Raw genomic sequence first — 27,984 nt, 5'->3', positions numbered from 1 at the left:
ACCAGGAGGCGGAGCCGCCAAGGCTGCTGTGGGCCGGATGTCCGGGCGCTGCTGCCGTGGCGGCTGATCCCGGAGCTCCTTCGGGGAGACCTGCAAGCGGCCAATGGGTGAGTGGTCCCCGAAGGGTCAGGAAGCGTTTGTCTTAGTCCCCGTCTCTTCCCCACGCCGGCAGCTTTGGGCTCTGCCCCGGCGGGCGGCCTGCGGATAGCGGCGCATCCTTGCCCCTTGCTCGCACAGCCTCGCCCGGTCCCTGGACTCGTCCTGGTGGTCCGGGTCGCCTCGGCCCCTCTCGGGCTGTGGAGGAGACACGCCGTGGAGGGGAACGGGCTGTGTGTGCCAGGGCAAAAGGCCAGGCCTTGGTCGTGTGCAAGAGGTCGCTTCGGTCCCTTTCAGTCCCTTTGTTTAGCATTCGTCAGGGTCGACTTCAAAATTTTAAAGCGCGGGCGTTAGTAAGGCCGACAGTCAGTGAGGTCAGAGGAAGCTCTTCGCTGCTGAAGTCGCCCGCTTGAGCATCAGGCGTTAAGTTACAGGGCGCTTCACAAAGGGACAAGACCGTTGGAAAAAAGAAAAAAAAGTCATAATATTTTAGCCACCCTCCAGTGAAGGGAAGGGGAAGGGGATATCGAACGGACACCGGGAGCCGTAGTTTTGGTTGGTCCATGATGAGCTGTTTTGAGTTTATCATGGTTGCTTTCGGGCCTTGGGTTTTGAGAATTTCAGGTTATTCACATTCAGACGTATTTACTAAACACCTACTAGATGCAAAACACATGTGGAAGAAGCCTCCAGTTCTTTAACTTCTGTCTTCTCAAAAACTCTGAAACCGTTCATTTTTGTCTTAGTAGTTTAGGGCATAGTGATTACAATTGATTAAGAATTAAATGCCAAATAAGGTAAAGAAGCCCATGGATTTAAAAAAAATCAGGAATTTGGCAAAAGTAAAAATATTAAACTTGAAACATTTTAGTTTGTGCTCTTTCTATTGTTTCTCAGCAGCACAGGGAGAAAGAAATCAAAAGTCCACTTGAATTTGAAAGGAGAAAGGGCTTTGTGGACCAAGCAGTCTCTATTGTGAATTCATGAAGAATTTGGGAAATTATTCAATACGGAAAGGAAGGAAAAAGTCTTCTCTACCTTCAGGATCTTCCAGCTGGACTAAAAATTAAGTTTACATGAGACAGATTAACAGAAAAAAAAAGTTTTATGTGTTCATGGAGGCCTAGTTATGAAACTTGAGACCTAAAGAAATGACCAAGGCAGGCAGTTCTTTATACATTATCAACAAAGAGGCAATAAATTTGTGAGGAATTTACCGGAAAAGGAAAACAGGTGTTTGGGTTAAGGTAGTAGACTGGCAAAAAAGTAACAAGGTTTATTTCTGCAGCTTTTTTGACCTTAAAGTCATTATCAGTGTTAATAAGGATATCTTTATACTGCTTTCAGGGAGACAGAAGAGGTGTGAGCTGTTGTTTCTTAAGTAACTTTTATTTAAATAATCAGTATTCCAGAGTGGTTCATTTTGGGAGCCTGCCCTTGGTCCCTACAGTAGCCATAAAATGCACAATTTTCCAGATTAATTCACATTTGACCACAGTTGTTTCAGATTTATTCTTCTCTAAGCTGTAGGTTCTTTGAGGGCAGGGACTCTTGTTATGTTGCTCTGTGGCTCTGTAAGAAGTTCCTAGCCAGGGAATCTGATACTTAATGCATGTTTATTGAATAAATGAATCAGTGAACGAAGGAAATCAGATGTCTTTGATGAAGAAAAAACAAAACACGTTTAATAGCTTTTTGTTGGTGAGGCCAAAGACAATCTGTAGGCCCTGAGGTATATTTTTGTGAGGAAAAGCTGCTTTTTATTTTGTCCAGGTCTTGAAAGCTGGGGGTTGATTCTAAGGTAGATATCAGTATCCCTGATACTGATCAGAGGCCCAGTGACAACCTTGATGAAATTTTCACCTGTCCTCAACAAACATGACCAAAGTTAGGACAATGTTGTAAGCTTTTTAAATTTTTTTTTATATTTATTTTTTTATTTACTTTAAAGGCCTGACCTTTATTTTGAAATTATGTCTTTTCTGCTTTTCTGGTATTAAAATGTGTTCTATTAAGAACGAAGGTGATATTGTGTGTGTGTGTGTGTCTTTGTGTATGTGTGTATGTGTGCATGTTTTGACTGGGCAAAAATAAGGGGTGGTGATCCTCTGTTAGCTTTCTAATTAAAAAGTGGAACTGCAAAAGTCTAGTCCATCTAATCAAGGGGGACTAGCTGCTGGAGCCACTGGAGACATACCAGGTTAATCTTTGAATTCTGGGGATAGATCCCACTCTGCTGGTTGATGGCTCTTAACCAGAAGCAATAGCATTAACAACAAGGTTTCAATATAATTTTCTGCAGTGACAAGGTGTAAAAGGGGAATTTTAGATTTTAAAAGTAAGTGCATCAAGACTTTTGTTAATCTGTATCATTTTTAACAACTGTGTTGAGATATTTCTGCCAGGTGCTTCAACTGTTATTACATTATTTTATAATCACAAAAGATGTTACTTTGCTGGCATTTGTTTTTAAAAAGCTGTCGATATTCAACCAGCATGCCTTGGACTTTACTGTGGGAAGACCCTATTATTTAAAAATGGTTCAACTGAAATATATGGAGAATGTGGGGTAAGTCTTACTTAACATTTCGATGTTGTTTTGTTGCTAAAATCTTTTTGCTTTTGAAATATTTTCACTTGTAGAATATCTTTTTTCTTCCTTATACTCAATTTATAAAACTATGACACGTTAATAAAATTCTTATTTGTGTTGTCATATTAATTGTAATACATCTTTCTTGACAGTCTCAATTAACATTTTTTAAAAACATTTTATAATTTTATAGTAATTTCTAACACTTATTAATGCTATATTGCAGTGACTTGGGCAGTAAGTTAACATTAAAACTCCAGAATTTTTCTCTGTAATTATTTTTATGTAGCATTATTAACTAAGTTTGTCATTTAATGTTAGTCAACTGTTTTAGTAACTTAGTAAAAGGAATCTTTTAAAAGAGTGTTATACAGATATATCAAATACAATGTAGATATATTTTACATATGCACTTTCTTTTTTATTTCTAAAAGATGCACATGTATACATGTTTAAACTGAAATGGGATGTCTTTATAGAATGACTTTGGGATATTAAGATAAATCCCTACAATAGTATCTGTACAAAAAATATTGTTCTTATGTTATAGGTATGTCCAAGAGGACAGAGAACAAATGCACAGAAATACTGTCAGCCATGCACAGAGTCTCCAGAACTTTATGATTGGCTGTATCTTGGATTTATGGCTATGCTTCCCCTTGTTTTACATTGGTTCTTCATCGAATGGTACTCAGGGAAAAAGAGGTTAGCACTTTCTATGAATGTATCTGGACGGACTGATGTTGGAATAATGATCATTTAGAAGACCTTATTAAATAATTGTGGTGAACCTGTTTTTGCTTTATATTCTGATGACGTTTGACTGTGGCAAGAAAACTTAAGGATAGGGCATGTCTTAGTAATTATAAAGGGAAATATCCTTTGTTTTACTCTAAATGATAAGGAAGGAATTTTTTTTTCATTTCTCAATTACAGTCACTATGGGTTCTCTATAAAGAATTGGTTATGATTACAAAACTGTACTGTTGGAGAACAAATGCTTTGTGACTTAATTTAATACTAGTAATCTAGTATAATATTAAGATAATATAGCTGCAACCTAATTATGAAAACTGATACTAAAACGTTAAAATCAACAAGCATTTATTGAGCCCTATGTTTTACGGTTAGATGATTGGGGAGGAGGTACAGAAAAAACTGGCGTGGTTTATAATAATAAACTTCTCTAATTTTGTAGAGAAGACAAATGCATATGCAACTAATTATAAATCAATTTTAAAAGTGTATAAACAAAAAAAAGTATAAACATGTTATGAGGGATGCCTGGGTGGCTCAGTGGATTAGATGTCCAACTCTTGGTTTTGGCTCAGGTCATGATCTCAGGTCATGGGATCCAGCCCTGTGCAGGCTCTGTGCTCGGGGTGGGGGGGGTTCTGCTTGAGATTCTCTCCCTTAGCACCCCCTCAGCTTGCATGCACTCAGCCTCCCTTTCTCTCTGTTACGTAAATAGATACATCTTTTAAAAAAAAAAAGCATTATGACCAAAATGCTCTGGAATCACAAAGAATGGAAGAGATGAATTGTGCCTGGTGTGATCTGAAAGACTTCAAAAAAACATTTTAGGCAGAGGAAATAGCACGGACAGTGGCATGGCGGTGTGAAATGTGTGCTGTGCTGCAGGTGGGACTGGAAGTAGTTGGGGTGGTCAGAGTGTGGATTGCACATCAAAGGTAATAACTAGGACAGTGGGAAAAATAGGTTGAGGCCAGAATGTGAAGGTATGTTTGTCTGTCTGTGAGAAAGACTGTGTACTCGTGCAAGCAGGGGGAGGATCAGAGAGACAGGGACAAGCGGACTCTGCACTGAGCATGGAGCTTCTTGTGGGGTTCTGTTCCAGGACCCTGAGCATGACCTGAGCTGACACTGAGTCAGTCGCCTAACCAACTGAGCCTCCCAGGCACCCCCAGAATGGGAAGGTTCTTTGGTGAGGATGTGAAGTTTATACTGGGAATGAGCAGCCAAATTAGTACGTTCAAGCCCTACTGGCCTTTAGTTCCTCCAACTTCTCAGCATCTTTCCTGCTTTTGGTCCTTTCCCTTTCGCCAGCTCTTCTCTGCCTCAGATGCTCTCTTGTCCCTCTTGACTGCAGCTTTTTACCTGGCTGCCTTTTCCTTCAGATTTCAGTTTAAGTTACTCCTAGTTGTAGAGACCCTCCCAGACCCAATTTAAAGTAGGTCTGCCCCCCTTATTTCTTTTTTTTAACAGTATTCTTCATTTTATTGTTTTTGTTTTGTATTTAGTAGTCAACACAATGTGTAATTATGTTTGTTTCCTCCTGTCTCCCAACTGGAAGTCCATGAGGGCAGTGGCCATCTCTGTTCTCCATGGAATTTCCAGAGACCAGCACAGCTGCTGGCATGTAACAGATGCTCATTTAGTATCTGCTGCGTGGATGATTTATTGGTGAAGATTTTGGTTTACACATCACTGGCTGTATATTTTAGGAAGGTATCTTCTATAGAGAGTAGATGAGAGGCGAGGTATATTAGAAGGCTGTTTGCAAGAAGTAAGGATGACCAGACTCCAGTAGTGTGAATGCGAAGGATGGGCAGACATAATTAGAATTAGTAGTTTTCTGGATCCCACCTAATAAATCCACGCTGATTATTTATATTGGAAAAGTATTGGTTCTTTTTCAGATGGATCCGTAAAAAAGGTTTTTAAAAAGTACCTCTCATCTTGCTTTTAATTTCTGTTCTAGAATGATGAGAGACGAGGGCAAGAAAGGAGACATGATAAACTGAAAGCTTAGTGGAGTAATTGCTCAGCTAGTTGGTTGGAACATCTCAGCCATAAGCAGGGAAGAGATGGGGATAGAGAGATGCACCTCACCAAATGCATTTGAATTAAAACATCAGTTATGTTTTGAGGGAGAGTCTTGGAGCAGAGTGTGGGGTTGGGTTTGAGGGTAGAACAGAGGAGTGATTAGTTCTCAGGCAGGAAAGCAGGTGTGTTAAAAAAGAAGGAGTTTGCATAACTTAGGTATGCTTTGCCTAGGAAATTGACAGCAAAGGACACCAGAGCCATCTCTTGCATTTTCCAGAGATGTTGCCCTTACGATCAAGGAAGTAGAGGCCTAGCTGTCTGAGACTAGCCCAGTGTTTCTCAACATTTTATTCATTGTCACTTCCTTAAATAAGGAGCCTTTTCAGATACTTTTTTCCTAATTTCACCTACACCTATGAAGTTTTAATATCATCACTGTCTATGTCATGTATGCACCTCTGTGCTATATATAACAAATGTAAGATTATTTTATCCCCAAGAACCAATTTCTGCCCTCTTAGGAGTGAAGTCACCCCTTGGGAATGCATTGGCCAGACTTTCATCAAAACTTTCCTTTCTGGTACTCTTGCTTTCCCCAGAGTGTAGTATTAAATTTGTTTTTCTTTAGGACCAGGGCAAAGATAAGCAGAATTACATATTTTTATGCAGTATGGTCAGAAGCTGTGCTGCTTATGTGACTTGTTTTTATATTATTTATAACTTTTAGAATGTATTGAGCGGTCACTAAGGATGTTTGCAGTGTGCCAAATGCTGTGCTGCATTGCAAGATTCAGAGAGGACTGAAATGTGGCTGCTCCCAGTCTGGTGGATGAGAAAGACAAGCCATCATAGTGTTTGTGAGGTTCTGTAATAGAGGTTTATGGAGAGTTTTAAGGCTGGCATGAAGAAGAAAGAAGTTAATTTTTCCTTCTCAGAATAGGGCAGTGTCATGAAAAAAAACTGACTTTAAGCTGGACTTTGCAAAGTGAGTAGATTTTGATAGAAATTGAGGAAAAAGTATCAGTAAGAAGAAGATATGCCAAAGTATGGAGGCGAAAAAGCACATAGTATATAATGAAGAGGTGAGAGCTGAGGGTCCTATGAGAGACGGGGACTAAATGAGACCAGGGTAGAGAGTTGAGGCTACAGGAATCTTAGGAAGTATTCATAAGACCTGGGGATAACTTCCAGAGCTGATCTTGAAGGATGCACAGCTTGCCAGATGGGTGAGTGAAGGATGCCCACGTGTGTGGAGGTGTGAAGAGAAAAGGAAAGTAGCATGGCCGGGAGGGATAGAAAACAATGCTGGTGAGGGGTATTTTTCCTGAAAGACAGATGGAACTCAACGAGTAGCCTACTAAGGGGAGTTTTAGAATCCCAATTTTGTTCTGTAAAGATCGTGTGGTTGACTGCAGACAGTTTGAAAGGGGCACAATGAGAGACAAGTAAGGTTACTAAAGTAATAGCAAGAAATGATGAGGTTGGGATGTTGCTTCTAAAAATTTGAATTCTACAATGAAGCAAAATATTAGATTATATTTGTGAAATTATGTTTGTTTACGTATGCACTCTTTCCATCTGTGTAAAATCATGCAGGAGTTCTTCCTACAATATGGGCTCATTAGGGGCTCCAAGCAACCCTCCTGTGGGAAATAACTGAAATTTGGAAAAGACACACTATTTAAAGACCTTGCTGGTTTCACTGGAGGCAGGGGAGATCTCCAAGAAACCATTTTTAGAAAACACAAGCCAACGACCCCTGGGTGGCTCAGTGGGTTAAGCCTCTGCCTTCGGCTCGGGTCGTGATGCCAGGGTCCTGGGATGGAGCCCCACATTGGGCTCTCTGCTCTGTGGGGATCCTGCTTCCCCCCTCTCTCGCTGCCTCTCCCCTCCGCCTTCCCCCTGCTTCTCTGCTTGCTTGTGATCTCTGTCTGTCAAAAAAGTAAATAAAATCGTTAAAAAAAAAAAAAAAGAAAAGAGAACACAAGCCAACCTTAAGCTGGGGCCAGAGTGACAAAGCAGACAGTAGGAATGGGAGCATTGCCTGTGGTTTATTGCTGACCACAGCAGGTCCTGAATGTGAGGCAGCTGTTGTGAAGCCTACACTCTCAAGAGGCTGGAGCCCAAGCTAGTGGTGGGCACGACTGCCAGCGAAAGCACAGATCCTCTTTGCTGGAAGGCTTCCTGCATCCTTAGTTTAGGCCCTAAGACTCTTACTCATTAATATCTGTGAATGACCTCATACTCCGTGATAACCAAATAAAATCAGCACTGTGACTGAGAGTGGGTAAACTTAACAGACAATATTGGTGTGCTTCTAAAGGACTGCAGATAATGGACTATAGGCTACCTTGTAGTGCTTAAAGAAATAGACCAAAGACCTCCAAGAGTCAACAAGAGGTTATTGGGAATGAACAAACAGGTTGGTTTAAAAAACAAAAGGAACTTCTAGAAATGAAATTTTAAAAATGGTAGGTCAGTCAGCAGATTGAACAGTTGAAGATAGAATTAGTGAATTAGGAAATACAATGTATCTGTGGACATTGGGAGATGGAGAGGAGAAGTGAGTTGGGGGAGATCAGAGAGGGGGACGAACCATGAGAGACTGTGGCCTGAGACAAACTGAGGGTTTTGGTGGGGTGGGAGTTGGGTGAGCCTGGTGGTGGGTATTGTGGAGGGTACATATTGCTTGGAACACTGGGTGTGGTGCACAAACAATGAATTTTGGAACACTGAAAAAAAATAAAATTTAAAAAATAATGCAATGCTGAGAGAAAAGAAGATAGAAAATTTGAAATATATTAAGGGAAATGGAGCATAGAATGAGAAGCTGTAGTGTGTGTCTATAATCCCTGTGGGAATCCACCTAGGTTCAATTAAACATTCAGTCTACCAGAGGTAGACAACCCTAGGTCATACCAAGAACCAGTCTTGCCCAGAAGGAACACAGCTTGCCTACAGGGCAGCGTCAGCTTTTGAAGCAGTTGAGTTCAGCTGGAGGAAGATAAAGTCCACTGAGTGGGTGTGGGAGTCCAGGTTTAAGGTCTTATGCCCTAAAGGAGCCATTCTTTCTGAAACCTCTCCATAAGTATAGCTTCCAGAGCCCTGTAGGGAACATGCCAGTTTACAAGAATTGCTGAACTCAAGAAGGCCAGACCATGGTGTCCCATCAGATATTTATTGCTTATTTATAGTTCTCCCCAGTCCCGGTACAGTCTACCTGCCAGTCAAGGAGTTGTTCGTCTCCTAAACAGTGTTACCTGGCAATAAAGTTGGCATGTTACTCTTACCAGGCTTCCAGAGGAACTGAGCTAGTTAACTGAAAGTCAGAGTCTCCTATGCAGAGGAAAAGTTTTATTAACTCTTTGTACATAGTTTTTAATCAGAGTCTTCAGAAAAAATAGAGAAAATGAAGGAGAGTCAATATTTAAGGACACATTAGCTTCGGATTTTACAGACATAGTGAAAAACAGATTCAAAAAATTGCTCCTGGGGAAGCAAAACACATTCTAAGCAGAAGAAATAAGAAACTCATACCTGTTCACGTAATTACCTTGCAGACCACCAAAAACGAGACACCACATGGTGCTCTGGTCAGCAGCCCTCTTTGTGCTGACAGCTGACAGCTGGCATCTACTCCAGCCATACAGGCTGTTTTGAACACTGCAGCCAAGTCTAGCCTCTAGATGAGTACATCTCAGATTGGTATCATGTGGAACAGATAGGACTGCCCAGGTGAGCCCAGTCAGATCACAAATTAGTGAGAAATAATGAATGGTGGTTGTCAAACCACTAAATTTTGGTTTGCTATGCAGTGATAGATAAACATTGTTCAGATAGAAAACTCAAAAACATCTGTAGACTAGATAATGGAAATGGTAAGAGAGCTTAGTAAAGAGGCTGGCTCTAAGATAAATATACAGGATCTTTTATCTTCCTATATTTCATCTATAGTACCATGGTATTGTGAGATAGCTAAGACTGAGGTAGCTAAGCTACATTGGATTCATATTGTGGAACATAACAAGCTAACTCTAAAATCTATATGGAAGTCCAAAGGCCCAAGAATGGCCAAGACCACTGAAGAAGTAGAAGAATGTATGTAATATCAAGAATGATTTTCATATTCTTTTGTCTCAGGGATAAAATTGGACCTCAGGAACAAAATACAGAACCTAAAAACAGACCAGTAATCTCTGAAACTTGTATGGTAGAAGTGGCATGGTGGGTTGGGGGTGGCGGTTAGGAGGGACAGTAAATTCCTCAGTAATGTGCTGCTGCTGGGACAGTTGGGATACCCAACTGGGAAAATCTAGTCACACCCTACCTTAGATTATACACAGAAATCTGTTCTAGGTGAGTGAAAGACTTAAATGTGAAAAGCAAAACCTTTAAACCTAGAAGAAAATGTAGGTTAATATTTTTCTTGGAATAAGGATTTCTCAGAATATTAAAATGCTAACCAGAAATTTAGTATATGTGCTGCCGAAGCGAGCACCAGAAATTTAAAAACTGATAAAGTAAGTTCTATTAAAATTGAGAACATCTGTTTATCAATATCACAAGAAAGTGAAAATTCAACTTATAAACTGAGAGGAAGGCATTGAGAACATACTTAAAAAAGTAAATGTGGATAAATGATGGAATGGGCACATAGTGGAATATTATATAGCAGTGAAAATGACTTTAGCTAAAGCAATGCCATGGATGAATCTTGGAAATGTAATTTCGAATGAAAAAAAAATCTCAAGACAAATATCACTTTAATAGTGCTTAAAAATAGCCCAAACTTGGGGTGCCTGGGGAGCTCAGTTGGTTAAGCATCCAATTCTTGGTTTCGGCTCAGGCCATGATCTCAGGGTCATGAGGTTGAGCCCTGCGTCAGGCTCAACCTGTGTCCATGCTTAGCAGGGAGTCTGCTTGAGATTCTTTTTGCCTCCCCCACCCTCACTTTCAAATAAATTAATCTTTAAAAAAAATAAGCAAAACTAGACAGATTATGAAACATAATCTAATTGGAATAAAAACTTCAGAAAAAGTGATAAAGACAATTTAGTATAATGGTTACCTCTTTGGGGAGAGCCAGGAGTGGAGAATGAGGAAAGAACAGAGGTAAATGTAGGTTAATGTTCTAGTTACTAGGTTAGATGATGAGCTTATAGTGTTTACTATATTATTACACTTTATAACTAATATATATTACATGTAATCTTTTATGTGCTTTTGATATTTAAGATCATTTAAAATGCATCGATACTAAGACATTCTTAACAGTTTGGCAGGGCACTAAAAATACTTTATGCTCTTCTGTACATTTAGATAGTACTGGCACCGTGTTACCTGGGATGCGTATCCCTTTTTAATATAGACGGTTAAACTCTTCTCAAGTGGTTTTTATGTTTGGCGTTTCTTAACCTATTTAGAAGATATTTTAGCTTCAGGATTTATCAGTTAAAAGATCCTTTTAGAACCTGTATTTTGAAACATACAGGTTTTCTTGAAATCCTGAAAAGTTTCCAGTAATTGTGCTGCTTTTGCTTTCCTAGTTCCAGCGCACTTTTCCAGCACGTCACTGCGCTATTCGAATGCACCATGGCAGCTCTTACCACCTTACTTGTGAGCGATCCTGTCGGTGTCCTTTACATCCGCTCCTGCCGAGTCCTGATGCTCTCCGATTGGTACACTATGCTTTACAACCCGAGTCCCGACTACATCACCACGGTGCACTGCACACATGAAGCCGTTTACCCACTGTAAGTATTGTCACAGACCGAAGATCACTTAGAAAATGACAACTTTAGATTTTATTCATTTCAATAGGTTGAGTATTGAAGAATGGCTTCCAGGAACTGGGAGCTATGCAGAGATGATTTTCTGCTCTTGAAGGATACACAGTCTGATAGATGGGAATAGAAATACATTTTGGTATAATGCATGTTTTTATGAACATGTTTTTATGTTGGTATTGAAGGGTATATAAGCATTTCTAAAATAAGCGGCATTTGTTTCTTTAAAAGGGATTTATAAGGAAGATCTTCATGATATGCAACAGAGAAGCAATATCTGACACAGAGGAAAGAGTATGGGTTTTAGGACTAAAAATAAGCTTGAGTTTGAATCCTGCGCTGCTGTGGTAACATGATTGTATTAAGAGCCTCTCACAACCTCCATTTTTCCCATTGGTAAAAATGGGAATAATGGTACCTTATAACGTGATTGTGAGTATTAAGTCTGCACATATCAGATACTATGTGCAGTGCTTACATACAGGAAGCACTTAATAAAGTAGTAGCTGGCATTGTAATTAGGGTGCTTGGGTTAGTGGTTTTTGTGGTTTTGTTTCTGTTTTTTTCCACAACTAATGTTTATAATTTCCATGAGAATGTTTTGTCTTAAAAATACCAAATTTGGGGCACCAGGTGGCTTTGTCAGTTAAGCAGCTGCCTTCAGCTCAGGTCATGATCCCAGGATCCTGGTATCGAGCCCTGCATCGGGCTTCCCTGCTCAGCAGGGGGTCTGCTTCTCCAAATCCCTCTGCCTGCCGCTCTGCCTACTTGTGCTATCTATCTGCCAAATAAATAAATCTTTAAAAAAAAAAACCAAATTCATAAGATTCTGTATAATACTGTCCTAGACTACTACGTTTTTATGAATTTCTCCTCGTGTTCATTTTGATATGTTTTTCTTGGTAAAGGTGTAATAAAGAGTCTGGTATTGACATTCTTATATAGCAAGTTACCATTACATAATATGCTCAAGAAAATAGTCCTCTTTGTGCAGTTTCTTAAGCGTACTAAGTGTGAAAAACATATTCACATATGTAAAAGGGTAATTTTTTAAAAAGTTCCAGATACAGAGGTATGAACATCTTTCCACCTGTCTACCATTAAGCCCTGTAAATTATTTATTTCCTGTATATATGCCATCTGTCCCTGTATATACATATAATTTACATGTAAGACTATATATAAATGACTGATAATGTGTTAGTGGTTGGTGTCATAGAGCTATAACTCTCAGCTTTGATTATTCTCTTCTCATATACTATCCAGGGGACTGCAGGACTTAACCTGGTCCTATTTAGAGAGCTTAAAAAGGGAATCAGATATCGTATATAACCATTTTATTTAAAAAAAATCAGACTCACTTGCTGGTCACATATATAAATGTTTTTTATACTATCTATAAAGCATATAGTAGGAAAGTCAACAAATACTTAGAACAGAGATGGCAAATAGATGCTCTCCGTCCTCATTCTGCGGCCACATCCTTACACAACTTCATGGATCAGGATATGTTTCACCATCTTTGAATTAAGTAGGTTTTTTTTTTTTTTTTTCTCAGCAGCTTTTCCAGTAGTCACAGTGCAGTGGCCTATCTGCCTTTTTTTATTAATCATACACAACAGTGGTTTCTGAAAATTAAGAGAAGATTTTATGGTATCAACACTGGGTTTATTCATATTTACTTTACATATTGTTTACTGGGGCTAAACTTTTCAAAAAGCAGCAGAACTACCCAGGGCACCTGGCTGGCTCAGTCAGAAGAGCATGCAACTCTTGATTTCAGGGTTGTGAGTTCAAGTCCCAGGTTGGGCATAGAGATTATTAAAAAAAAAAAAAAAAAAAAACTTAAAAAAAAAAAAGGCTATAGGACTACCAAAAGTTATAGAAATTTTTTTTCTTTTGTGAGTCAACAAAAAGTGATGGCATAAAATTATCATTGGAACACTATTACATTGACTAATGGAGGTTATTTTCTCCATTGGCATATATATAGCCTAGTTCGTTACAAATTGAGAAATGCCAGGATTCTTTACCCTAATTGTAGTTTTGAGGGGAACTTGATTAGATGAAACATGGAAAAGCATGTGAATTTCTATTATTAGAAACTTACTATAAAAATGTTTACAATACTGAAACCTTATGAATTAATAGGTTGACTTAATATACTTTTAAAATCTTTTTTAGCATCTTTGTTTTTAAATTGATCAGTAGGTATTTTAAAACTTATTCTCTGTGTTATGATTTCTTGTTCTATTTTACAGATACACTATTGTATTTATCTATTATGCATTCTGCTTGGTATTGATGATGCTGCTCCGACCACTTCTGGTAAAGAAGATTGCCTGTGGGTTAGGAAAGTCTGATCGATTTAAAAGTATTTATGCTGCACTATACTTCTTCCCAATTTTAACTGTGCTTCAGGCAGTTGGCGGAGGCCTTTTATGTAAGTTTGATGGGTCAAGTCAATGAAATATATTTTATTTTTATGTGTGATAAACTATTTTCTCTAAGTATAATTTTGGATCTTTTTCTTAAAAATAGTTTTTTTTTAATCCTTGAAAATACATATTTTTGCTAAAACATAATCAGTCTTATAAAAAACGTAAAAAAATGGGCTTCTTGGAATGGAATGTTCTCAGACTAATCAAAGCTGATTTCTATTTAAAGAATACTTTGAATCTGAAGCTTTGAACCTAAGTAGGAATATTTTTAAAACCTGAGTATAAATTAAAAAATAAGAACTTGTTTTTACATATAATATATAGAAACTACTGTTTGATAATATATACTAACATATATTATCCTTAAGTTATGTCTTCAGGTTTGTTGTTTGTTTGTTTTATGTCTTCAGTTTTTGAGTTCCTTTATCAAAGCTTTTTAGGTACAATAAAAGAATCCTCAGTGTATTCTTTATTTTAATATAGCTATTCATTTATTCAGTAACTATGTAGGCTGAATTGTGACTCAAAAGAAGAATAAGAAAAAGTTGGTGTTAAAGGAAAGCTATAAGTAGCGGAGAGAATGTAGTATAGTACTTACTTGAATATGTGACATTGAATATTGCAGGGCTGTTAGATGCCATCTTTTATATGAACCCTACCGGTTACAGAGGACAAGGCTTCTGGCCTAAAGGAACTAGGCAAGATTGGCATCATAATGTAGCATGGTAATGAATTTGGTTCTGGAGGAGGATGACACTGTGAAGGTGAGGCCAAGGGAAGAGGAAACTGGAGACTAGTCAGAGGTCTGTTATCCCTCATATTCTAGTTTACTGATACATTACCTACATAATATTTGAAAATGTATTGGTTCCTTCTAGCTCCTACCATTCCCTATTTTCTTAGATTTGGCCCACTTCCCTTATTCACCTGCTTAGCTGGCCTCTGGAGGTGTTTGAGGTTGCTGTTCTTGCTCTTGGGAATAGAGACCTACTCTTTAAGGATTTTAGACAGCAGAGTGACATACGTAGGTTTGCATTTTGGATAGAGAACTTGGTAGCAGTGTGGAGGATGGGTTGGCGGGGGAGGAGGACCTGGAGGATCAGGTAAGACGTTATTGCAGCTAGCCAGGCCGGACTGGCCTAAAGTAGAGAAACACTGGAAATGGAGAGTATTTTGAAGATCGAGTTAACTAAACTAGGTAACTGATTAAATACACAGGTGAGGGAATAGGGGAATATGATAGAGTAGCTTTCTGACTTTTTCTGACTTAGTAACTGGTGAATAGAGCAATAGAAGCAGTTATTAGAAGAAGCAAATAAAATAGGTTGATGAGAAGTGAATCTGGTTTTAGCTGTTCATGGAATATTCACTAAATTACAGGTAATTATTTATACCAGTCTGGCACTTAGGAGAGCTGTCTAGGCGGGAAGGATTTAGGAATTGTCAGCCTCCACCCTGTGTCCTAGACTACAACTGGTGCTGTTGTGCAAAACCTCTTGAGGGGAAAAGCTGTGGAAAGTGGGTCAGGGTTTGGGAAGTTAACCCAAGAGACTGCCAGACCCCACTGCTTCATATACGTGGCTGCCGATATTGCAAAATGCTTTGTCCCACATAGAACGTCAGATCATTTTGTTAACAAGCCTCTGCTCAAAACACATTCATTGTGAGGATCAAGGAGTTGGTGTTCATTTGCACTAAATCTAAATGTATGCAGTCTGCTGAGAGTAGTCAGAGGATATCATACCAACTTGTAATTTTATGATATTGGAAAAAAAAGTAAATAGATAATTTTGGTTTGTTGGGGTATCTTAGTCACTTCAGACTGCTATAAAAGTACCATAGACGAGGTGGCTTGCAAACAACAGAAATTTTTTTCTCACAGTCCTGGAGAATGGGAAGTCCAAGAGCAAGGCACCAGCAGATTTGGTGTCTGGATAAGAGCCCCCACAGTGTCCTCATGTGGCAGAAGTCGGGGGTGGAGGGCTCTCTTATATAAACACACTATTTTCACTCACAAGGGCTCTGCCCTCATGTCCTGATCACTTCCCAAAGGCTCCACCTCCAAATCCCAACACATCGCAAGTTTAGGATTTCAGCAGGAGAATTTTGGGGCACACAAACATTCTGTTCATAACAAGGAAATAGAGATGTCTGAGCAAAGTAGAGCAGCAAGCAGCTTCTGGTAGCTTAAGATACCTGGGTCTAGGGAGAGAGACCCTGGAGGTATTAGGAAGAGGTCTGTGACAAATTTTACCTCCTTGGAATTATTATTGAAGCCAATTTCTAAGTGTGATCTGCATCCGAACCACTAGGGGAACTAAAATGCAGATTCTCAGGCCTTACCTTTGGGCCTAGTTGCTCAAAATCTCAAATTATTTTATACCCTAGAGTAAGAACCATGCCTGAGCCCAAGACCACCCTCTACTACCCGAAGTTTAGGCCTTGTTAGAAACTTCCTTTCCCTCTTTTTAAACATAGGTGGCTTTTTACTACTCAGTCTTAAATTTGTAGCATTAGCAATATTGTTTATAAATTAAATGAGGGGTTTTTTTGAATGGTTGGTTGAGGATCTAATCGCTGTCTGTGAAGTAAAAGATGGTAAATGTCAAATAAGGCATTCAGTTATTTAGTAAGTTGGAATTGGGCCTGTATAGGTAAGTCAGAATTTCTGGATTCTGCTTTCTGAATTAACATTTGAAATTTTTCCAAATGGCTTCCACTGCGATGTAGAATGATTAATGGTTTCATAAATTGAACTTCTTTTAAAATAATTATATGAAAAATAATTCATGATTTTATTCTCAATTTGTTCATTTGTTTTAGTGTGCTATAAATTGAAAACATTTTAAGAGAAAAATAGTGTTTTATAAGGAAAAGTTTTGCTTAAAGTAGAAATATCTAGAATTTTGACATAAAGAACACTGAATGATCCGTTTGTCCTTTGAGGTTTATTGACACTGAACTTTTCTAAAGAGTTATTAAAACTGTGTAGCTCTTCTCAACCAGTGTCCCCCATCTGGACCACAAAACAAAATTACTTGAGTAATTACTTTCTCAGTCCTCCCAAGGTCGGTACATACTAGTGTTCTAGAAGCACAGACAGAAGTTAATTCTTTACATTCAATGGATGCCTCAAGGTAGGGTCTTCAAAGCTGGACCAAGGAGTTTTACATATTTAAAATTACAATTTACAACTTAAAATACAATTTACAATTTTAAAATTAAAAGAAAAATAATTCTTAATGTGAAAATTATGTGAAATTTGGATTTTATTACCCCTAAAGTTTTGTTGGAACATTGCCACACCCATTCATTTCTGGATTGTCTGGCTGTACCCACTGCAGCAGGGATTTGGGTAATGGAGACAGTCACTGTGTGGCCTACAAGGCCAAAAATATTTACTATCTGGCCTTTTACAGAATGATTGCTGATCCCTGCCTTAGGGCATTAGGACTTAAGTCTCTCATAGGACTGGTTGAGAAAGTTTTCACTATGAGGAGAATTATGCTGTTTGAATTTTTTTGATGTTTATTCAGAAAATTTGTTTAATTTTCAATATAATATCAATGTTTGTTTTTTTCAGATTATGCCTTCCCATATATTATATTAGTATTATCTTTGGTTACTCTGGCTGTGTACATGTCAGCTTCTGAAATAGAGGTAGGAAATCTTTTTTTCCTTTGTTAAAGATTTTTTTGATTGATTGTTTTTTAATTTAACAACTGAATAGGAGAATAGTACATATGATATGGTACAGCTGATTGATTTAGGAATGGCTATTTGATGACACTCAGTAGCTGTTAGCATTTTAAGTTTATGCAAGGTTGTATACTGGACTGTATTTGCTTGGGAAATTCATGCAGTGGTAGACTGAACTATCCAGCATGTTGGAGAAAAAACAATCATATCACATAACTTACATACATAGAAAATGTTTAATTATTGAAATGTTGAAAGTTATTAATACTGTTTTGAAGGAAACATGAAATGCTTTATTGTATGTAGAACTAATTTTACACTTTATTTTACATTGGCAACACTGACAGTCATCAGTAATTATATACATTTTGTACTCAATTTTCTTCCCAACTTTATTGATTACGATGTTTTTTACTTTTGCACTCTAATATTTTGGTGATTTGGAAATAATGTCATAGTCACATTAGTTTTGACCCTGTTCCTGTTTTGTGATCTCCGTCTTCTGCCTCTTTTTAGTATTTCGGGGGAAGTCCACTATTAGAACTCTTTGATTTATTCCTTTAACTTGAAAGGAATAAGTGTTGCTTGCTAATCTAGTGCCTTGGCACAGTCTTCAGGTGTTGTACTACTGTTGGTAAGGTGTGTGATTTCTCAAAATTCTTTCGTAAATAAGTTCAACCCAGGGGAAGTAAGTTGTTACCTACTTTGGAGTCATTGCTGTTGCTCTTTTTTCTTTTACATTAGTGAAAGAATGAGAGGGAATGACTTTCAGCCAGAATAATAGTAGAGGAACTAGACTGAATATTTTTATGGTGATTTACATCTTTTCTTTTGTATTCTGTCTCCATTTCTGCTTTGTAATCATTAATCAGCAATACAACATTTTTAAAGAAGATAAGCAGATTCATTTTTGAGGGCGAAATGATTGGCTATTTCAATAAAATGAAGTTTTCGAATTTTTGTTTGTTATCTAAAACTACTATGGATAGTTAAACTAGCTTGAAACTGATCTCTCTGCTCTAGGAATCTCTCCTATATAAAATGTTCATGTACTTCAAGTAGCACTTTGTAATGAATCAGAAATAGGGAAAAGAAAAATCTAGTTCTAGGTGAGTTAATGAGTCATTTAATAAGAGAGAGTTGGTAACCTTCCGCAAATTACATTTTAGTGTGTTTATTAGCTCCTTTAGATATTACTTTTATAATCACTTATTCCCTCCAATTTCTACATATTAGAAAGCTGTTCAAAGATTAAAGGAAATCAGGCTGTTCACATGTCATTTGTGCTCCTTTTTAATTATCCAGGCAGCAGACTCCAAGAATACTAAGAGTGAGGAAGTTGGGTGTATATACCTCCTCCTTCCTGCCTATAAGACTCAGTTACAGTGGATCAGGGCAGGAAGAAGGCACATCATGTGGAGTTCCCTTCTGGTTCATATCTCTCAGAAGAAACTGTAGTGTTTCCAGGGTTAAATGGTGATGTGGACTAAAATTGAGAGACATGGGCTCCTGTTTTGGGCTGCCCCTGATTGTTTATTATGGCTGTCAGAAGCCTCAGTTTCCTCATCTGTAAAGTATAGTGATTAGACTGAATAATTTCTTGGGTCCTTTTTAGGTCAAACATTGTGTGATTCTGAGATTATTGTGTGGAAACAGTACATTTTATTTTTATTGAAGTATTAACATCAGTGTTATGTTAGTTTCAAGTGTACAGTATAATCAATTCTGTACATTACTCTATGCTCATGATTTGTGTACTCTTAACCCCCTTTTTTCACCTACCTCCCCTCTCGTAATCACCAGTTTGTTCTCTGTATTTGAGTCTTTCTTCTTTTATTTTGTTTTTTCTTTTCCCCTTTTTATCCTTTTTCTTAAATTCCACATTATGAGTGAAATCATATGGTATTTGTCTTTCTCTAATTGACAGACTTCACTTAACAATATACCTCCTAGGTCTCTCCATATTGTTGCAAATGGCAAGATCTCATCCTTTCTTATGGCTAAGTAATATCCCATTGTTTATGTGCACCACACCTTTATCCATTCATCTGTCTATGGACACTTGGGTTGCTTCCATCATCTTGGCTATGTAAATAATGAATTTCACATATCTTTTCAGATTAGTGTTTTCATTTTCTTTGGGTAAATACCCAGTAGTGGATTTTGGTAATCTATTTTTAATTTTTTGAGGAACCTCCATACTATTTTCCACAATGACTACACCAGTTGGCATTCCCGGTGCACAAGGGTCCTTTTTCTCCACATCTTGACCAACTTGTGTTTCTTGTGTTCTTGATTTTAGCTACTCTGACAAGTCTAAGGTGATATCTCATTGTAGTTTTGATTTGCATTTGATTTTGCATTTCCCTGGTGATTAGTGATGTTGACCATCTTTTCCTATGTCTATTGGCCATCTCTAAGTCTTTCTTGGGAAAACCGTCCAAGTTCTCCGCCCATTTTTTTAAATCAGATCAAATTAAGTTGAGTTGTAGAAGTTACAGGATATACAGATGTTGAGTGTTGGGTGTTGAGTTGTAGAAGTTATAGGATATACAGATATATGCATATCTGTATTAATTTATATACACACACACATATATAAAATATACATCCATATTAACCCCTTATCAAATATATAACTTGCAAATATCTTCTCCCCTTCATTAGATTGCCTTTTTGTTTTGTTGATGATTTCTTTCACTATGTAACAGCTTTTTATTTTGGTGTAGTCCCAATGCTTTGCTTTTGCTTCTGTTTCCCTTGCCTGAGGAGACCTAGGTAGCTATTGTCAAATTACCGCCTATTTTGTTCTAGGAATTTTATGGTTTCAGTTCTCATATTTAGGCCTTTAATCTATTTTGAGTTTATTTTTGTCTATGGGTAAGAAAGTGGTCTGGCTTCATTCCTTTGCATATAGGTGCACAGTTTTCATAGCGCCATTTATTGAAGAGACTGTCTTTTCCCCTTTGTATACTCTTGCCTCCCTTGTCCTAGATTATTACTATATGCATGGGTTTATCTCAGGGCTTTCTATTCTGTTCTGTTGATCTATGTGTCTCTTTCTGTGCCAGTACCTTCCTGCTTTGATTACTGCAGCTTTGTAGTGTGTCTTGAAATCTGGGATTGTCATAACTCCAGCTTTTTCTTTCTCAAGATTGCTTTGGCCATTTAGGATTTTTCTGTGGTTCCAAACAAATTTTACGATTATTCTACTTCTGTAGAAAATGTTGTTGCTTTTTCGATAGGGATTGCATTACATCTGTAGATTTCTTTGGGTGGTATAAACATTTTAACATGGGTCTTCTAGTTCATGAGCATGGAATTTCCATTTGTTTGTCTCACCTTCAGTTTCTCTCATCGGTGTTTTATAATTTTCAGAGTACAGGTCTTCCGTTTCCTTGGTGTATTTTTGTTTGTTTGTTTTGTTGTTGTTTTTTAAAGATTTTATTCATTTATTTGACAGAGAGACAGTGAGAGGGAACATAAGTAGGGGGAGTGAGAGAGGGAGAAGCAGGCTCCCCGCCGAGCAGAGAGCCCAGTGCAGGGTTTGGTCCTGGTACCCTGGGATCATGACCTGAGCCAAGGGCAGACACTTAAAGACTGAACTACCCAGGTGCCTCTCGCTTCCTTGGTTTAGTTTATTCCTAGATGTTTTATTATTCTTGTACAATGTAAATAGAATTGTTTAATTTCTCATTCTGCTACTTTGTTATTAGTGTATAGAAATTCAACAGATTTCTTTTCATTAATTTTGTATCCTGCGACTTCATTGAATTCATTTATCAGTTCTGGTAGTTTTTTGTTGGAGTCCTCAGGGTTTTCTATATATAGTATCATGTAATTTGCAAATTGTTGAAGTTTTACTTCTTCCTTACTAATTTGAATGTCTTTTGTTTTGTTATTTTTTCTTGTTTCTGTGGCTAAAACTTCTAGTATTCTGTTGAAGTGGTCAGAGTGAACGTCCTTTCCTTGTTCCTGATCTTAGAGGAAGAGCCCTTGGTTTTTCACCATTTAGTAAAATATTAGCTGTGAGGTTTTTATATACAGCCTTTACTATGTTGAGGTTCCTTTCCTCTAGACCTACTTTGTTGAGAGGTTTTTTTATCACAGACAGATGGTTGTGCTTTATCAGAAGCTTTTTCTGCATCTGTTTAAATGATGCTATGATTTTTATCCTTTCTCTCATTAAAGTGATTATCATGTTGATTTTGCCAATATTGAACCACCCTTGCAACCTGGAATAAAACCCACTTGATTGTGGAGAATAATTTTTTTAGTGTATTGTTCCATTTGGTTTACCAATATTTTGTTTAGGCTTTTTGCATCTATGTTCATCAGAGATACTGGCCTGTAGTTTCCCCCTTTTTTTGTGGTGTCCTTATCTGATTTTGTTACCAGGGTAATGATGGCCTTGTAGAATAAATTTGGAAGCTTTCCTTCCTTTTCTATTTTTTGGAATAGATTGAGAAGAATGGGTATTAATTCTTTTTTAAATGTCTGATAAAATTCACCTGTGATGCCATCTGGTCTTGGACTTTATTTTGTTGGGAGCGTTTTGATTACTGATTCCATTCCATTAATAATAATTGGTCTGTTCAAGTTTTCTATTTCCTCCTGATTCACTTTTGAGAGATTATATGCTTCTAGGAATGTATCCATTTCTTTAAAGTTGTCCAATTTATTGGCATGTAATTTTTCATAATAATATTCCTTTAACATCCTTTTTATTTCTGTGGTGTCAGTCATTTCTTCTCCTTTTCTGGTTTTATTTGAGACCTTTTTTCTTGCTGAGTCTGGCTAAAGGTTTATCAATTTTGTTGATCATCAAAGACCCAGCTTGTGTTTCACTGATCTGTTCAATTTTCTCTTTCTTTCCTTTTCTTTTTCTTCCTTCCTTCTTTCCCTCCTTCCTTCCTTCCTTCCTTTTGCCTCTATTTCATTTACGTCTGCTCTAATCTTTATTATTTTCTTCCTTCTACTCGCTTTGGGATTTGTTCTTTGTCTAGGTCCTTTAGCGGTAAGGTTACTTTGTTTGAGATGTTTATTTCTTGAGGTAGGCCTCTGTTGCTATAATCTTTCCTCTTCGAACAGCTTTTTCTGCATCTGAAAGATACTGAACCATTGTAGTTTTCATTTGTCTCATGTACTTTTTTATTTCCTCTTTGGTATCTTGGTTGACCCATTAATCATTTAGTAACATGTGATTTAGCCTCCATGTATTTGTGTTCTTTCTAGACTTTTTCTTATGATTTCTAGTTTCATCCCTTTGTGGTTGGAAAAGATGCATGATATTTTGATCTTTTTAAGTTTGTTGAGACTTTTTTTGTGGCCTAACACGTGATCCATTCTGGAAAAGATCCCATGCACACTTGAAAAGAATGTGTAATCCACTGTTTTTGGATGGAATGTTTGAATATATCATTTAGGTCCATCTGGTCTGATGTCATTCATAGTCATTGTGTCCTTTTTGATTTGTCTGAATAATGTATCCATTGATGAAAGTGGAATATTGAAGTCCCAAACAATTATTATATTACTGTTAGTTTCTTCCTATCTGTTAATAGTTGCTTTATGTATTAGGTGCTCCCTTTTTGGGTGCATAGATATTTATAATTGTTCTATCCTCTTGTTGAATTGTTCCCTTTATAATTATGTAGTTATCGCTTGGTACACTCCTTGTTTTAAATTCTATTTTGTCCCATATAAGTATTGCTAACCCAACTATCTTCTAACTTCTGTTTGCGTGATGTGTTTTTCTGTCCCTTCACTTTCAATCTCACATGTGTGTTTAGGTCTGAAGAAAAGTCTGTTAAAGGCAGCACTTAGATGGATTTTGCTTTTGGTTTTTTATTCATTCTGTACCCTTTGGATTGTAGCATTTAGTCCATTTAGTCTGTACCCTACCCTTTGTAGCTTTTAGTCCATTTATACTCAAAGTAATTATTGATAGGTATGTACTTATTGCCATTGTTACTTGTTTCACTGTTATTTTTGTAGTTCTCTGCTCCTCTTTTTTCTCTTTCCTGTGGTTTGATGCCTTCAGTGTTATGCTTGGATTCCTTTCTTTTTGTGTGCATTTTATAGGTTTTTGATTTATGGTTACCATTACATTCATTTATAACTTCTTACATGTATAGCAGTCTAAATTAAGTTGTGGGTCACTTTCATTTGCACCCATTCTAAAAGCACTAAATTTTTACCCTCCATTCCTGCCATGTTTTACATATATGTCGTTCATACTCTACATCCTTTTGTCAGTCCCTTGACTGATTTTTATAGATATAATTGATTTTACTGTTTTTACATTTTATTCTCCATAATGGTTTTATATGTGGTTAATCTTTTATTACATGTTTGTATTTACCAGTGACATTTTTTCCTTTTATAGATTTCTTACTCCTTATTATGGGGTTTTTTGTTTTTTTTTTCCCCACTCAAAGAATTCCCTTTAACATCTCCTATAAGGCTGGTTTAGTGGTTGGGAAAACTCCTGTCTCCTTCAGTGCTGCAATAACAGTCTTGCTGAATAGAGTATTCTTGGTTACAGGTTTTTTCTTTAACCATTTTGAAAATATTGTGCCATTCCCTTCAGGCCTGCAGAGTTTTAGCTGAAAAATCACCTGATACGGTCTTAAGGAGTTTCCTTTATGTGTAATTGCTTTCTTTTCTCTTGCTGCTTATACAATCTCTGTCACTACTTTTGCCATTTTAATTATTGTGTCTTGGGTTTTGTTAGGTACTGTCTGTGCTCCCTGCATCTGGATGTCTGTTTTTTTCCCCAGATTAGGGAAGTTTCAGCTTTTATTTCTTCAAATAAATTTTCTGTACCTTTTCTTTCTTTTCCTTCTGGGATCCCTATTATGTGACTATTGTTATGCTTGATGGTGTCACTTAACCTGTTCTCCTTTTTTAGTACATTTTTTTTTGTTTGCTGTTCAGGTTGGCTGCTTTCCATTACACCAGTCTTCCAGATACTGATCTGTTCTTCTCCCTTCTCTATTGATTTCCTCTAGTGTAATTTTCATTTCAGTTATTCTTCATTTCCAACTGGTTGTGTTTTATATTTTGTATCTCTTTATTGAAGGTCTCACTGAGATCCTCTGCTCAATTATGACCATTACTTTATCAGGCATGTTGCTTATCTTTCCTTTGGGGATTATTCCTTGGTCTCCTCATTTTGTCTAACTCTGTTTTTTTCCTTTGTATTAGAAAAGTCAGCTACATCTCCTGATCTTGAAAGTAGTGGCCTTATGAAGAAGGGGTCCTGTGGCACAGTGCTGCCATTCACCAGAACCAGGCACTGCAAGGGTACCTCCTCTGTGGGGTACATGGGCCTTGTTGTTGGGGCTGTGTCAGTCCAGTCAGCTGCAGTGGCCTCCTTCATCTGCTCAGGGCATACCAGGCAGGGTTTGGGGCCTGTGCTGTTAAAGTGTCAGTCTGGGGCCCCCGAGGGCCTGTAGTTGGGCAGGATTGGCAGTCAGACCAGATGCCTGTCCCCCTTCTGTGTGTTGGGGCTGCAGTTAAATCACTCTCCAGGGTTAACCTCTCCCTTCCCTGTCCCCAAGAGGTTTTCGCAGGTCGATGGGCCTAGCAATCACACCAGATGCTTGTCCCCATCTGTCTGTTGCAGCTACCATGGCACTGATCAGCAGGGTACTTCCTCTGCACTTTTGGTTATAAGGGCAGGAGCCACTTTGGAGTGCTGCCATCTCTCCTGGGGTTGCTTGCAGAGTGTGTGGGTGCAGGAGGGACACCTGCTGAGTGAATCTGCAAGAGAACATGGGCTGGGTGTGGTGGTAGCAAGCTAGGTGAAGAGTGTTCTGCTGGTTCCTGCAAGTGTCTGGGTATCAGAGATCGGGGAATGTGCTAGCTCTTTTGTTCTTGGATAAGTTTCCTAAAGATCCCTGCCCCTACTGTGAACGTTCTGAAATTAGTAAATCTCCTTCTCATACACCCCTGGTGCTTTTCAAACTGCTGCTTCTATGCTGTATTTCTGTTAGGTTGTTATGCTGGCTCTTTTTTTTTTTTTTAATTCTAGTTAGTTAACCTCTAGTGTAATACTGGTTTCAGGAGTAGAATTTAGTGATTCATCACTTACCTATTATGATGGCTCTTTAATGGCTGGGAGTACTCAGTTTCTGTGTTATTTTCTGGCTCTCCTGGAGCTAAGGGCCCCTGATTGTAAAACAACAAAAACAAAAACCTCTTAAGTAAGGCCCACTGGGGGACTCCTTCTCTCAGTGCTGGACCCCCATGCCTAGGGCTGCTAGTGTAGGGTCTGATCCTTGGGCTTCTTGTGGTTAGTCTCTCTCAGCACCTGGTTCCTAACCATCACTCCACCCTTCTTACCCTTTTTGATGTTGCTTCCTCTCTACAACTAACTGTGAAAGGTCTTCTGCTGCCAGTCTTTGGGTCACTTTCAGAGTGAGTTGCATTGATGTGTGTTATCTCATTGTATCCATGGGATGAGGAGAGCTTAGGATCTTCCTATTCTGCCATCTTCCCAACAAATAATACATGTTAAATTATAACGTAATAAATTATCTAGCTTATTCAGTCCAATAACTTGTATTTGTCTTTTCTTTTACAAAATTATATAGAACTGCTATGATCTTCTGGTGAGAAAGAAAAGACTTATTGTTCTCTTCAGCCACTGGTTACTTCACGCCTATGGAATAATCTCCATTTCCAGAGTGGATAAGCTCGAGCAGGATTTACCCCTTTTGGCTTTGGTACCCACACCAGCTCTTTTTTACTTGTTCACGGCAAAATTTACTGAGCCTTCACGGATACTCTCCGAAGGAGCCAACGGACACTGAATGTAAAATACCAAAAAACCTAAAAAGTATTCTTAGTAAAAAAAATATATATATATATAAAATGCATTAATACTCTTCTGTTGTACCTGGAAGAAAGATTAGGGGTTTTTGGACTTTTTTTTCTGTTTTTGACTTAACAGACGTTATGGTTAGAGTTGGAAAATACAAAATGCTGTAGTAGCCTGTTACATTAAATACATACTTTAGCATTCTATGACACTAGGAGCATGTTAGGAAGCCCTTGCCTCCTCAACAATTTATTCTTTAGAGCAAAATCATGTTTCTCTATATCTTGGTAAGTATAATCTGAAATCCCAAGCATTGGCCCAATTGTGCATGTCTGTTGTATTTCAATTTGTTTTTCAAATATAATGAATTATAAGGACAAACATACCTTGTGGGTCTGATAGCAAATATGAAAATGATGTATGTTGTTTATTGTTATTTATTTTTACCAATACAGTATTTTGATTATAAAAATAGAGGGTAATTTATATAACAAGTTTTCTTTCTATGGGTAGTTTGGTTGAAGACATCTTCTGATGATTGTTTCTGTTAAGAAAAACAATAAAATGCTTAACTACAAAAAATCTCAGATGTTGACATTTAATTGTATTTTGCCACACTACTTGTGGAAATAATTCAGACTTAAGTAGTCCAAATGAATAAATACATGTATTCACATAGTCCCTTCCTCTTTGGTCTCATTTTTGAAGGATATATTGACAATGCCATATTTTATTGATCCTGAAACTTTTTTCACATTGTGACATCTCTGAATTAGGATGCATCTTAAAATTGATACCTTCTAAAACTAAATACAGAATATATACAACATACAGTTTTTCTGTGGTTAGTTATTAATAGGTGTGCTGTGGATTTTATGCTCAGAACCCTTTAAGAGATCCATGTGGGAGCAAAATAAGGGTTTTTTGGCACTTAACCTAATAATCTGGCCATTTTCTCCATCTGTATTGTTTAGAAGGTTATTTACAGATTCTGTTTAGTGGGGATTATGCAGGTTTGTTAAACTTAGGACATCCATTGACCATTGCAAAATAAGAAAGAATGTGCACTCACTTGTTTTATAGTTTTGTTTGTGCCTTTTAAATTCACAGCAGTTGTAGCCTTCAAGTTATTTTGTTAGCTTTTCTTTGTTAATGTTTTTCATAGTACATTCAACCACCGGGGGATGGACTTTTTTGAAATGGATTTGTTTCTTCTTTTCTGTAAGAGTAAAAATAAAATGCAAAAATTCTGTGTATGTCACACAAGTTTGGGTGGTTATTAGTGTGCATTAAAATTCTAAATTTCCCAAAGAATCTTCAACTGGACAATTGTGTAATCTGGGACGTGGTGTGGCAGGGGAGGGAAGTGTAGGGAGCCATGTATCTGATTACCAGGACCATATCTGTCCCTCTACATGGAGGGACAATTGTTAAAATGGAGGCATTTTAACAATTATCTTCTCTGATCTCCTATTCTAGCAGAAAAATGTGTGTGCTAAGAGGAAAAATCATGCAGGTAATTATAATTCTTCAAATGTAAAGATTCTCAGGAATACTTAAATAGGTATGTGCATTTTTCATTTGCTTTAAGAACAAGACCAGAACAAATCATAGCAACTGTGGTTGCTAATGTTACTAAATGATCTGTTAAAACGTGGTTATTAAACATATAAACAAATCACCTTTGTCCTGGCTCAGCTTTGTTCAGTTTTTACTTATGTCCTTATAGGGCATTACAGCTCTCACTGCTGTAGT

The 27,984-nt window shown here is 37.6% G+C and overlaps 2 protein-coding genes across 3 annotated transcripts in view; one reads left to right on the top strand and one right to left on the bottom strand.

The window, feature by feature from the left end:
• The first annotated feature begins 16 nt into the window (after positions 1–16).
• On the top strand, positions 17–27,543 carry LOC122893031 (JNK1/MAPK8 associated membrane protein). Of its 2 annotated transcripts, none has more exons than XM_044229801.1 (7): positions 17–107; positions 2,592–2,665; positions 3,240–3,394; positions 11,023–11,229; positions 13,524–13,705; positions 17,287–17,363; positions 26,003–27,543. In XM_044229801.1, the coding sequence occupies exons 1-7, from the start codon at positions 104–106 to the stop codon at positions 26,219–26,221; spliced, it is 918 nt and encodes a 305-aa protein (XP_044085736.1). In that variant the 5' UTR covers positions 17–103; the 3' UTR covers positions 26,222–27,543. The 2 variants fall into 2 exon arrangements, with proteins under 2 accessions (XP_044085736.1, XP_044085735.1); XM_044229800.1 differs by having other exon boundaries at positions 19–107; positions 2,574–2,665.
• CCDC175 (coiled-coil domain containing 175) overlaps positions 26,743–27,984 on the bottom strand; it is a 69,443-nt gene continuing 68,201 nt past the window's right edge. Inside the window, exons 20-21 of the mRNA XM_044229803.1 lie at positions 27,302–27,448; positions 26,743–26,773 (exon numbers count right to left, since the gene is read on the bottom strand). Of these exons, the coding sequence (XP_044085738.1) occupies positions 27,357–27,448 (92 nt within the window). The 3' untranslated portion in view covers positions 26,743–26,773; positions 27,302–27,356. The remainder of the gene's footprint in view (positions 26,774–27,301; positions 27,449–27,984) is intronic.

This window comes from Neovison vison, chromosome 13, assembly GCF_020171115.1.
Source record: "Neovison vison isolate M4711 chromosome 13, ASM_NN_V1, whole genome shotgun sequence".
NCBI classification, from domain to species: Eukaryota; Metazoa; Chordata; class Mammalia; order Carnivora; family Mustelidae; genus Neogale; species Neogale vison.
Note: the sequence above shows the minus strand (reverse complement) of the source record. Positions and strands in the feature narration are given on the sequence as shown.

Excerpts from the sequence above, each read along its gene's own strand:
- LOC122893031 (XM_044229800.1), top strand. Across the intron at positions 3,395-11,022 it reads TGGTACTCAGGGAAAAAGAG|TTCCAGCGCACTTTTCCAGC; the intron begins GTTAGCACTTTC and ends TTGCTTTCCTAG. Across the intron at positions 13,706-17,286 it reads AGTTGGCGGAGGCCTTTTAT|ATTATGCCTTCCCATATATT; the intron begins GTAAGTTTGATG and ends TGTTTTTTTCAG.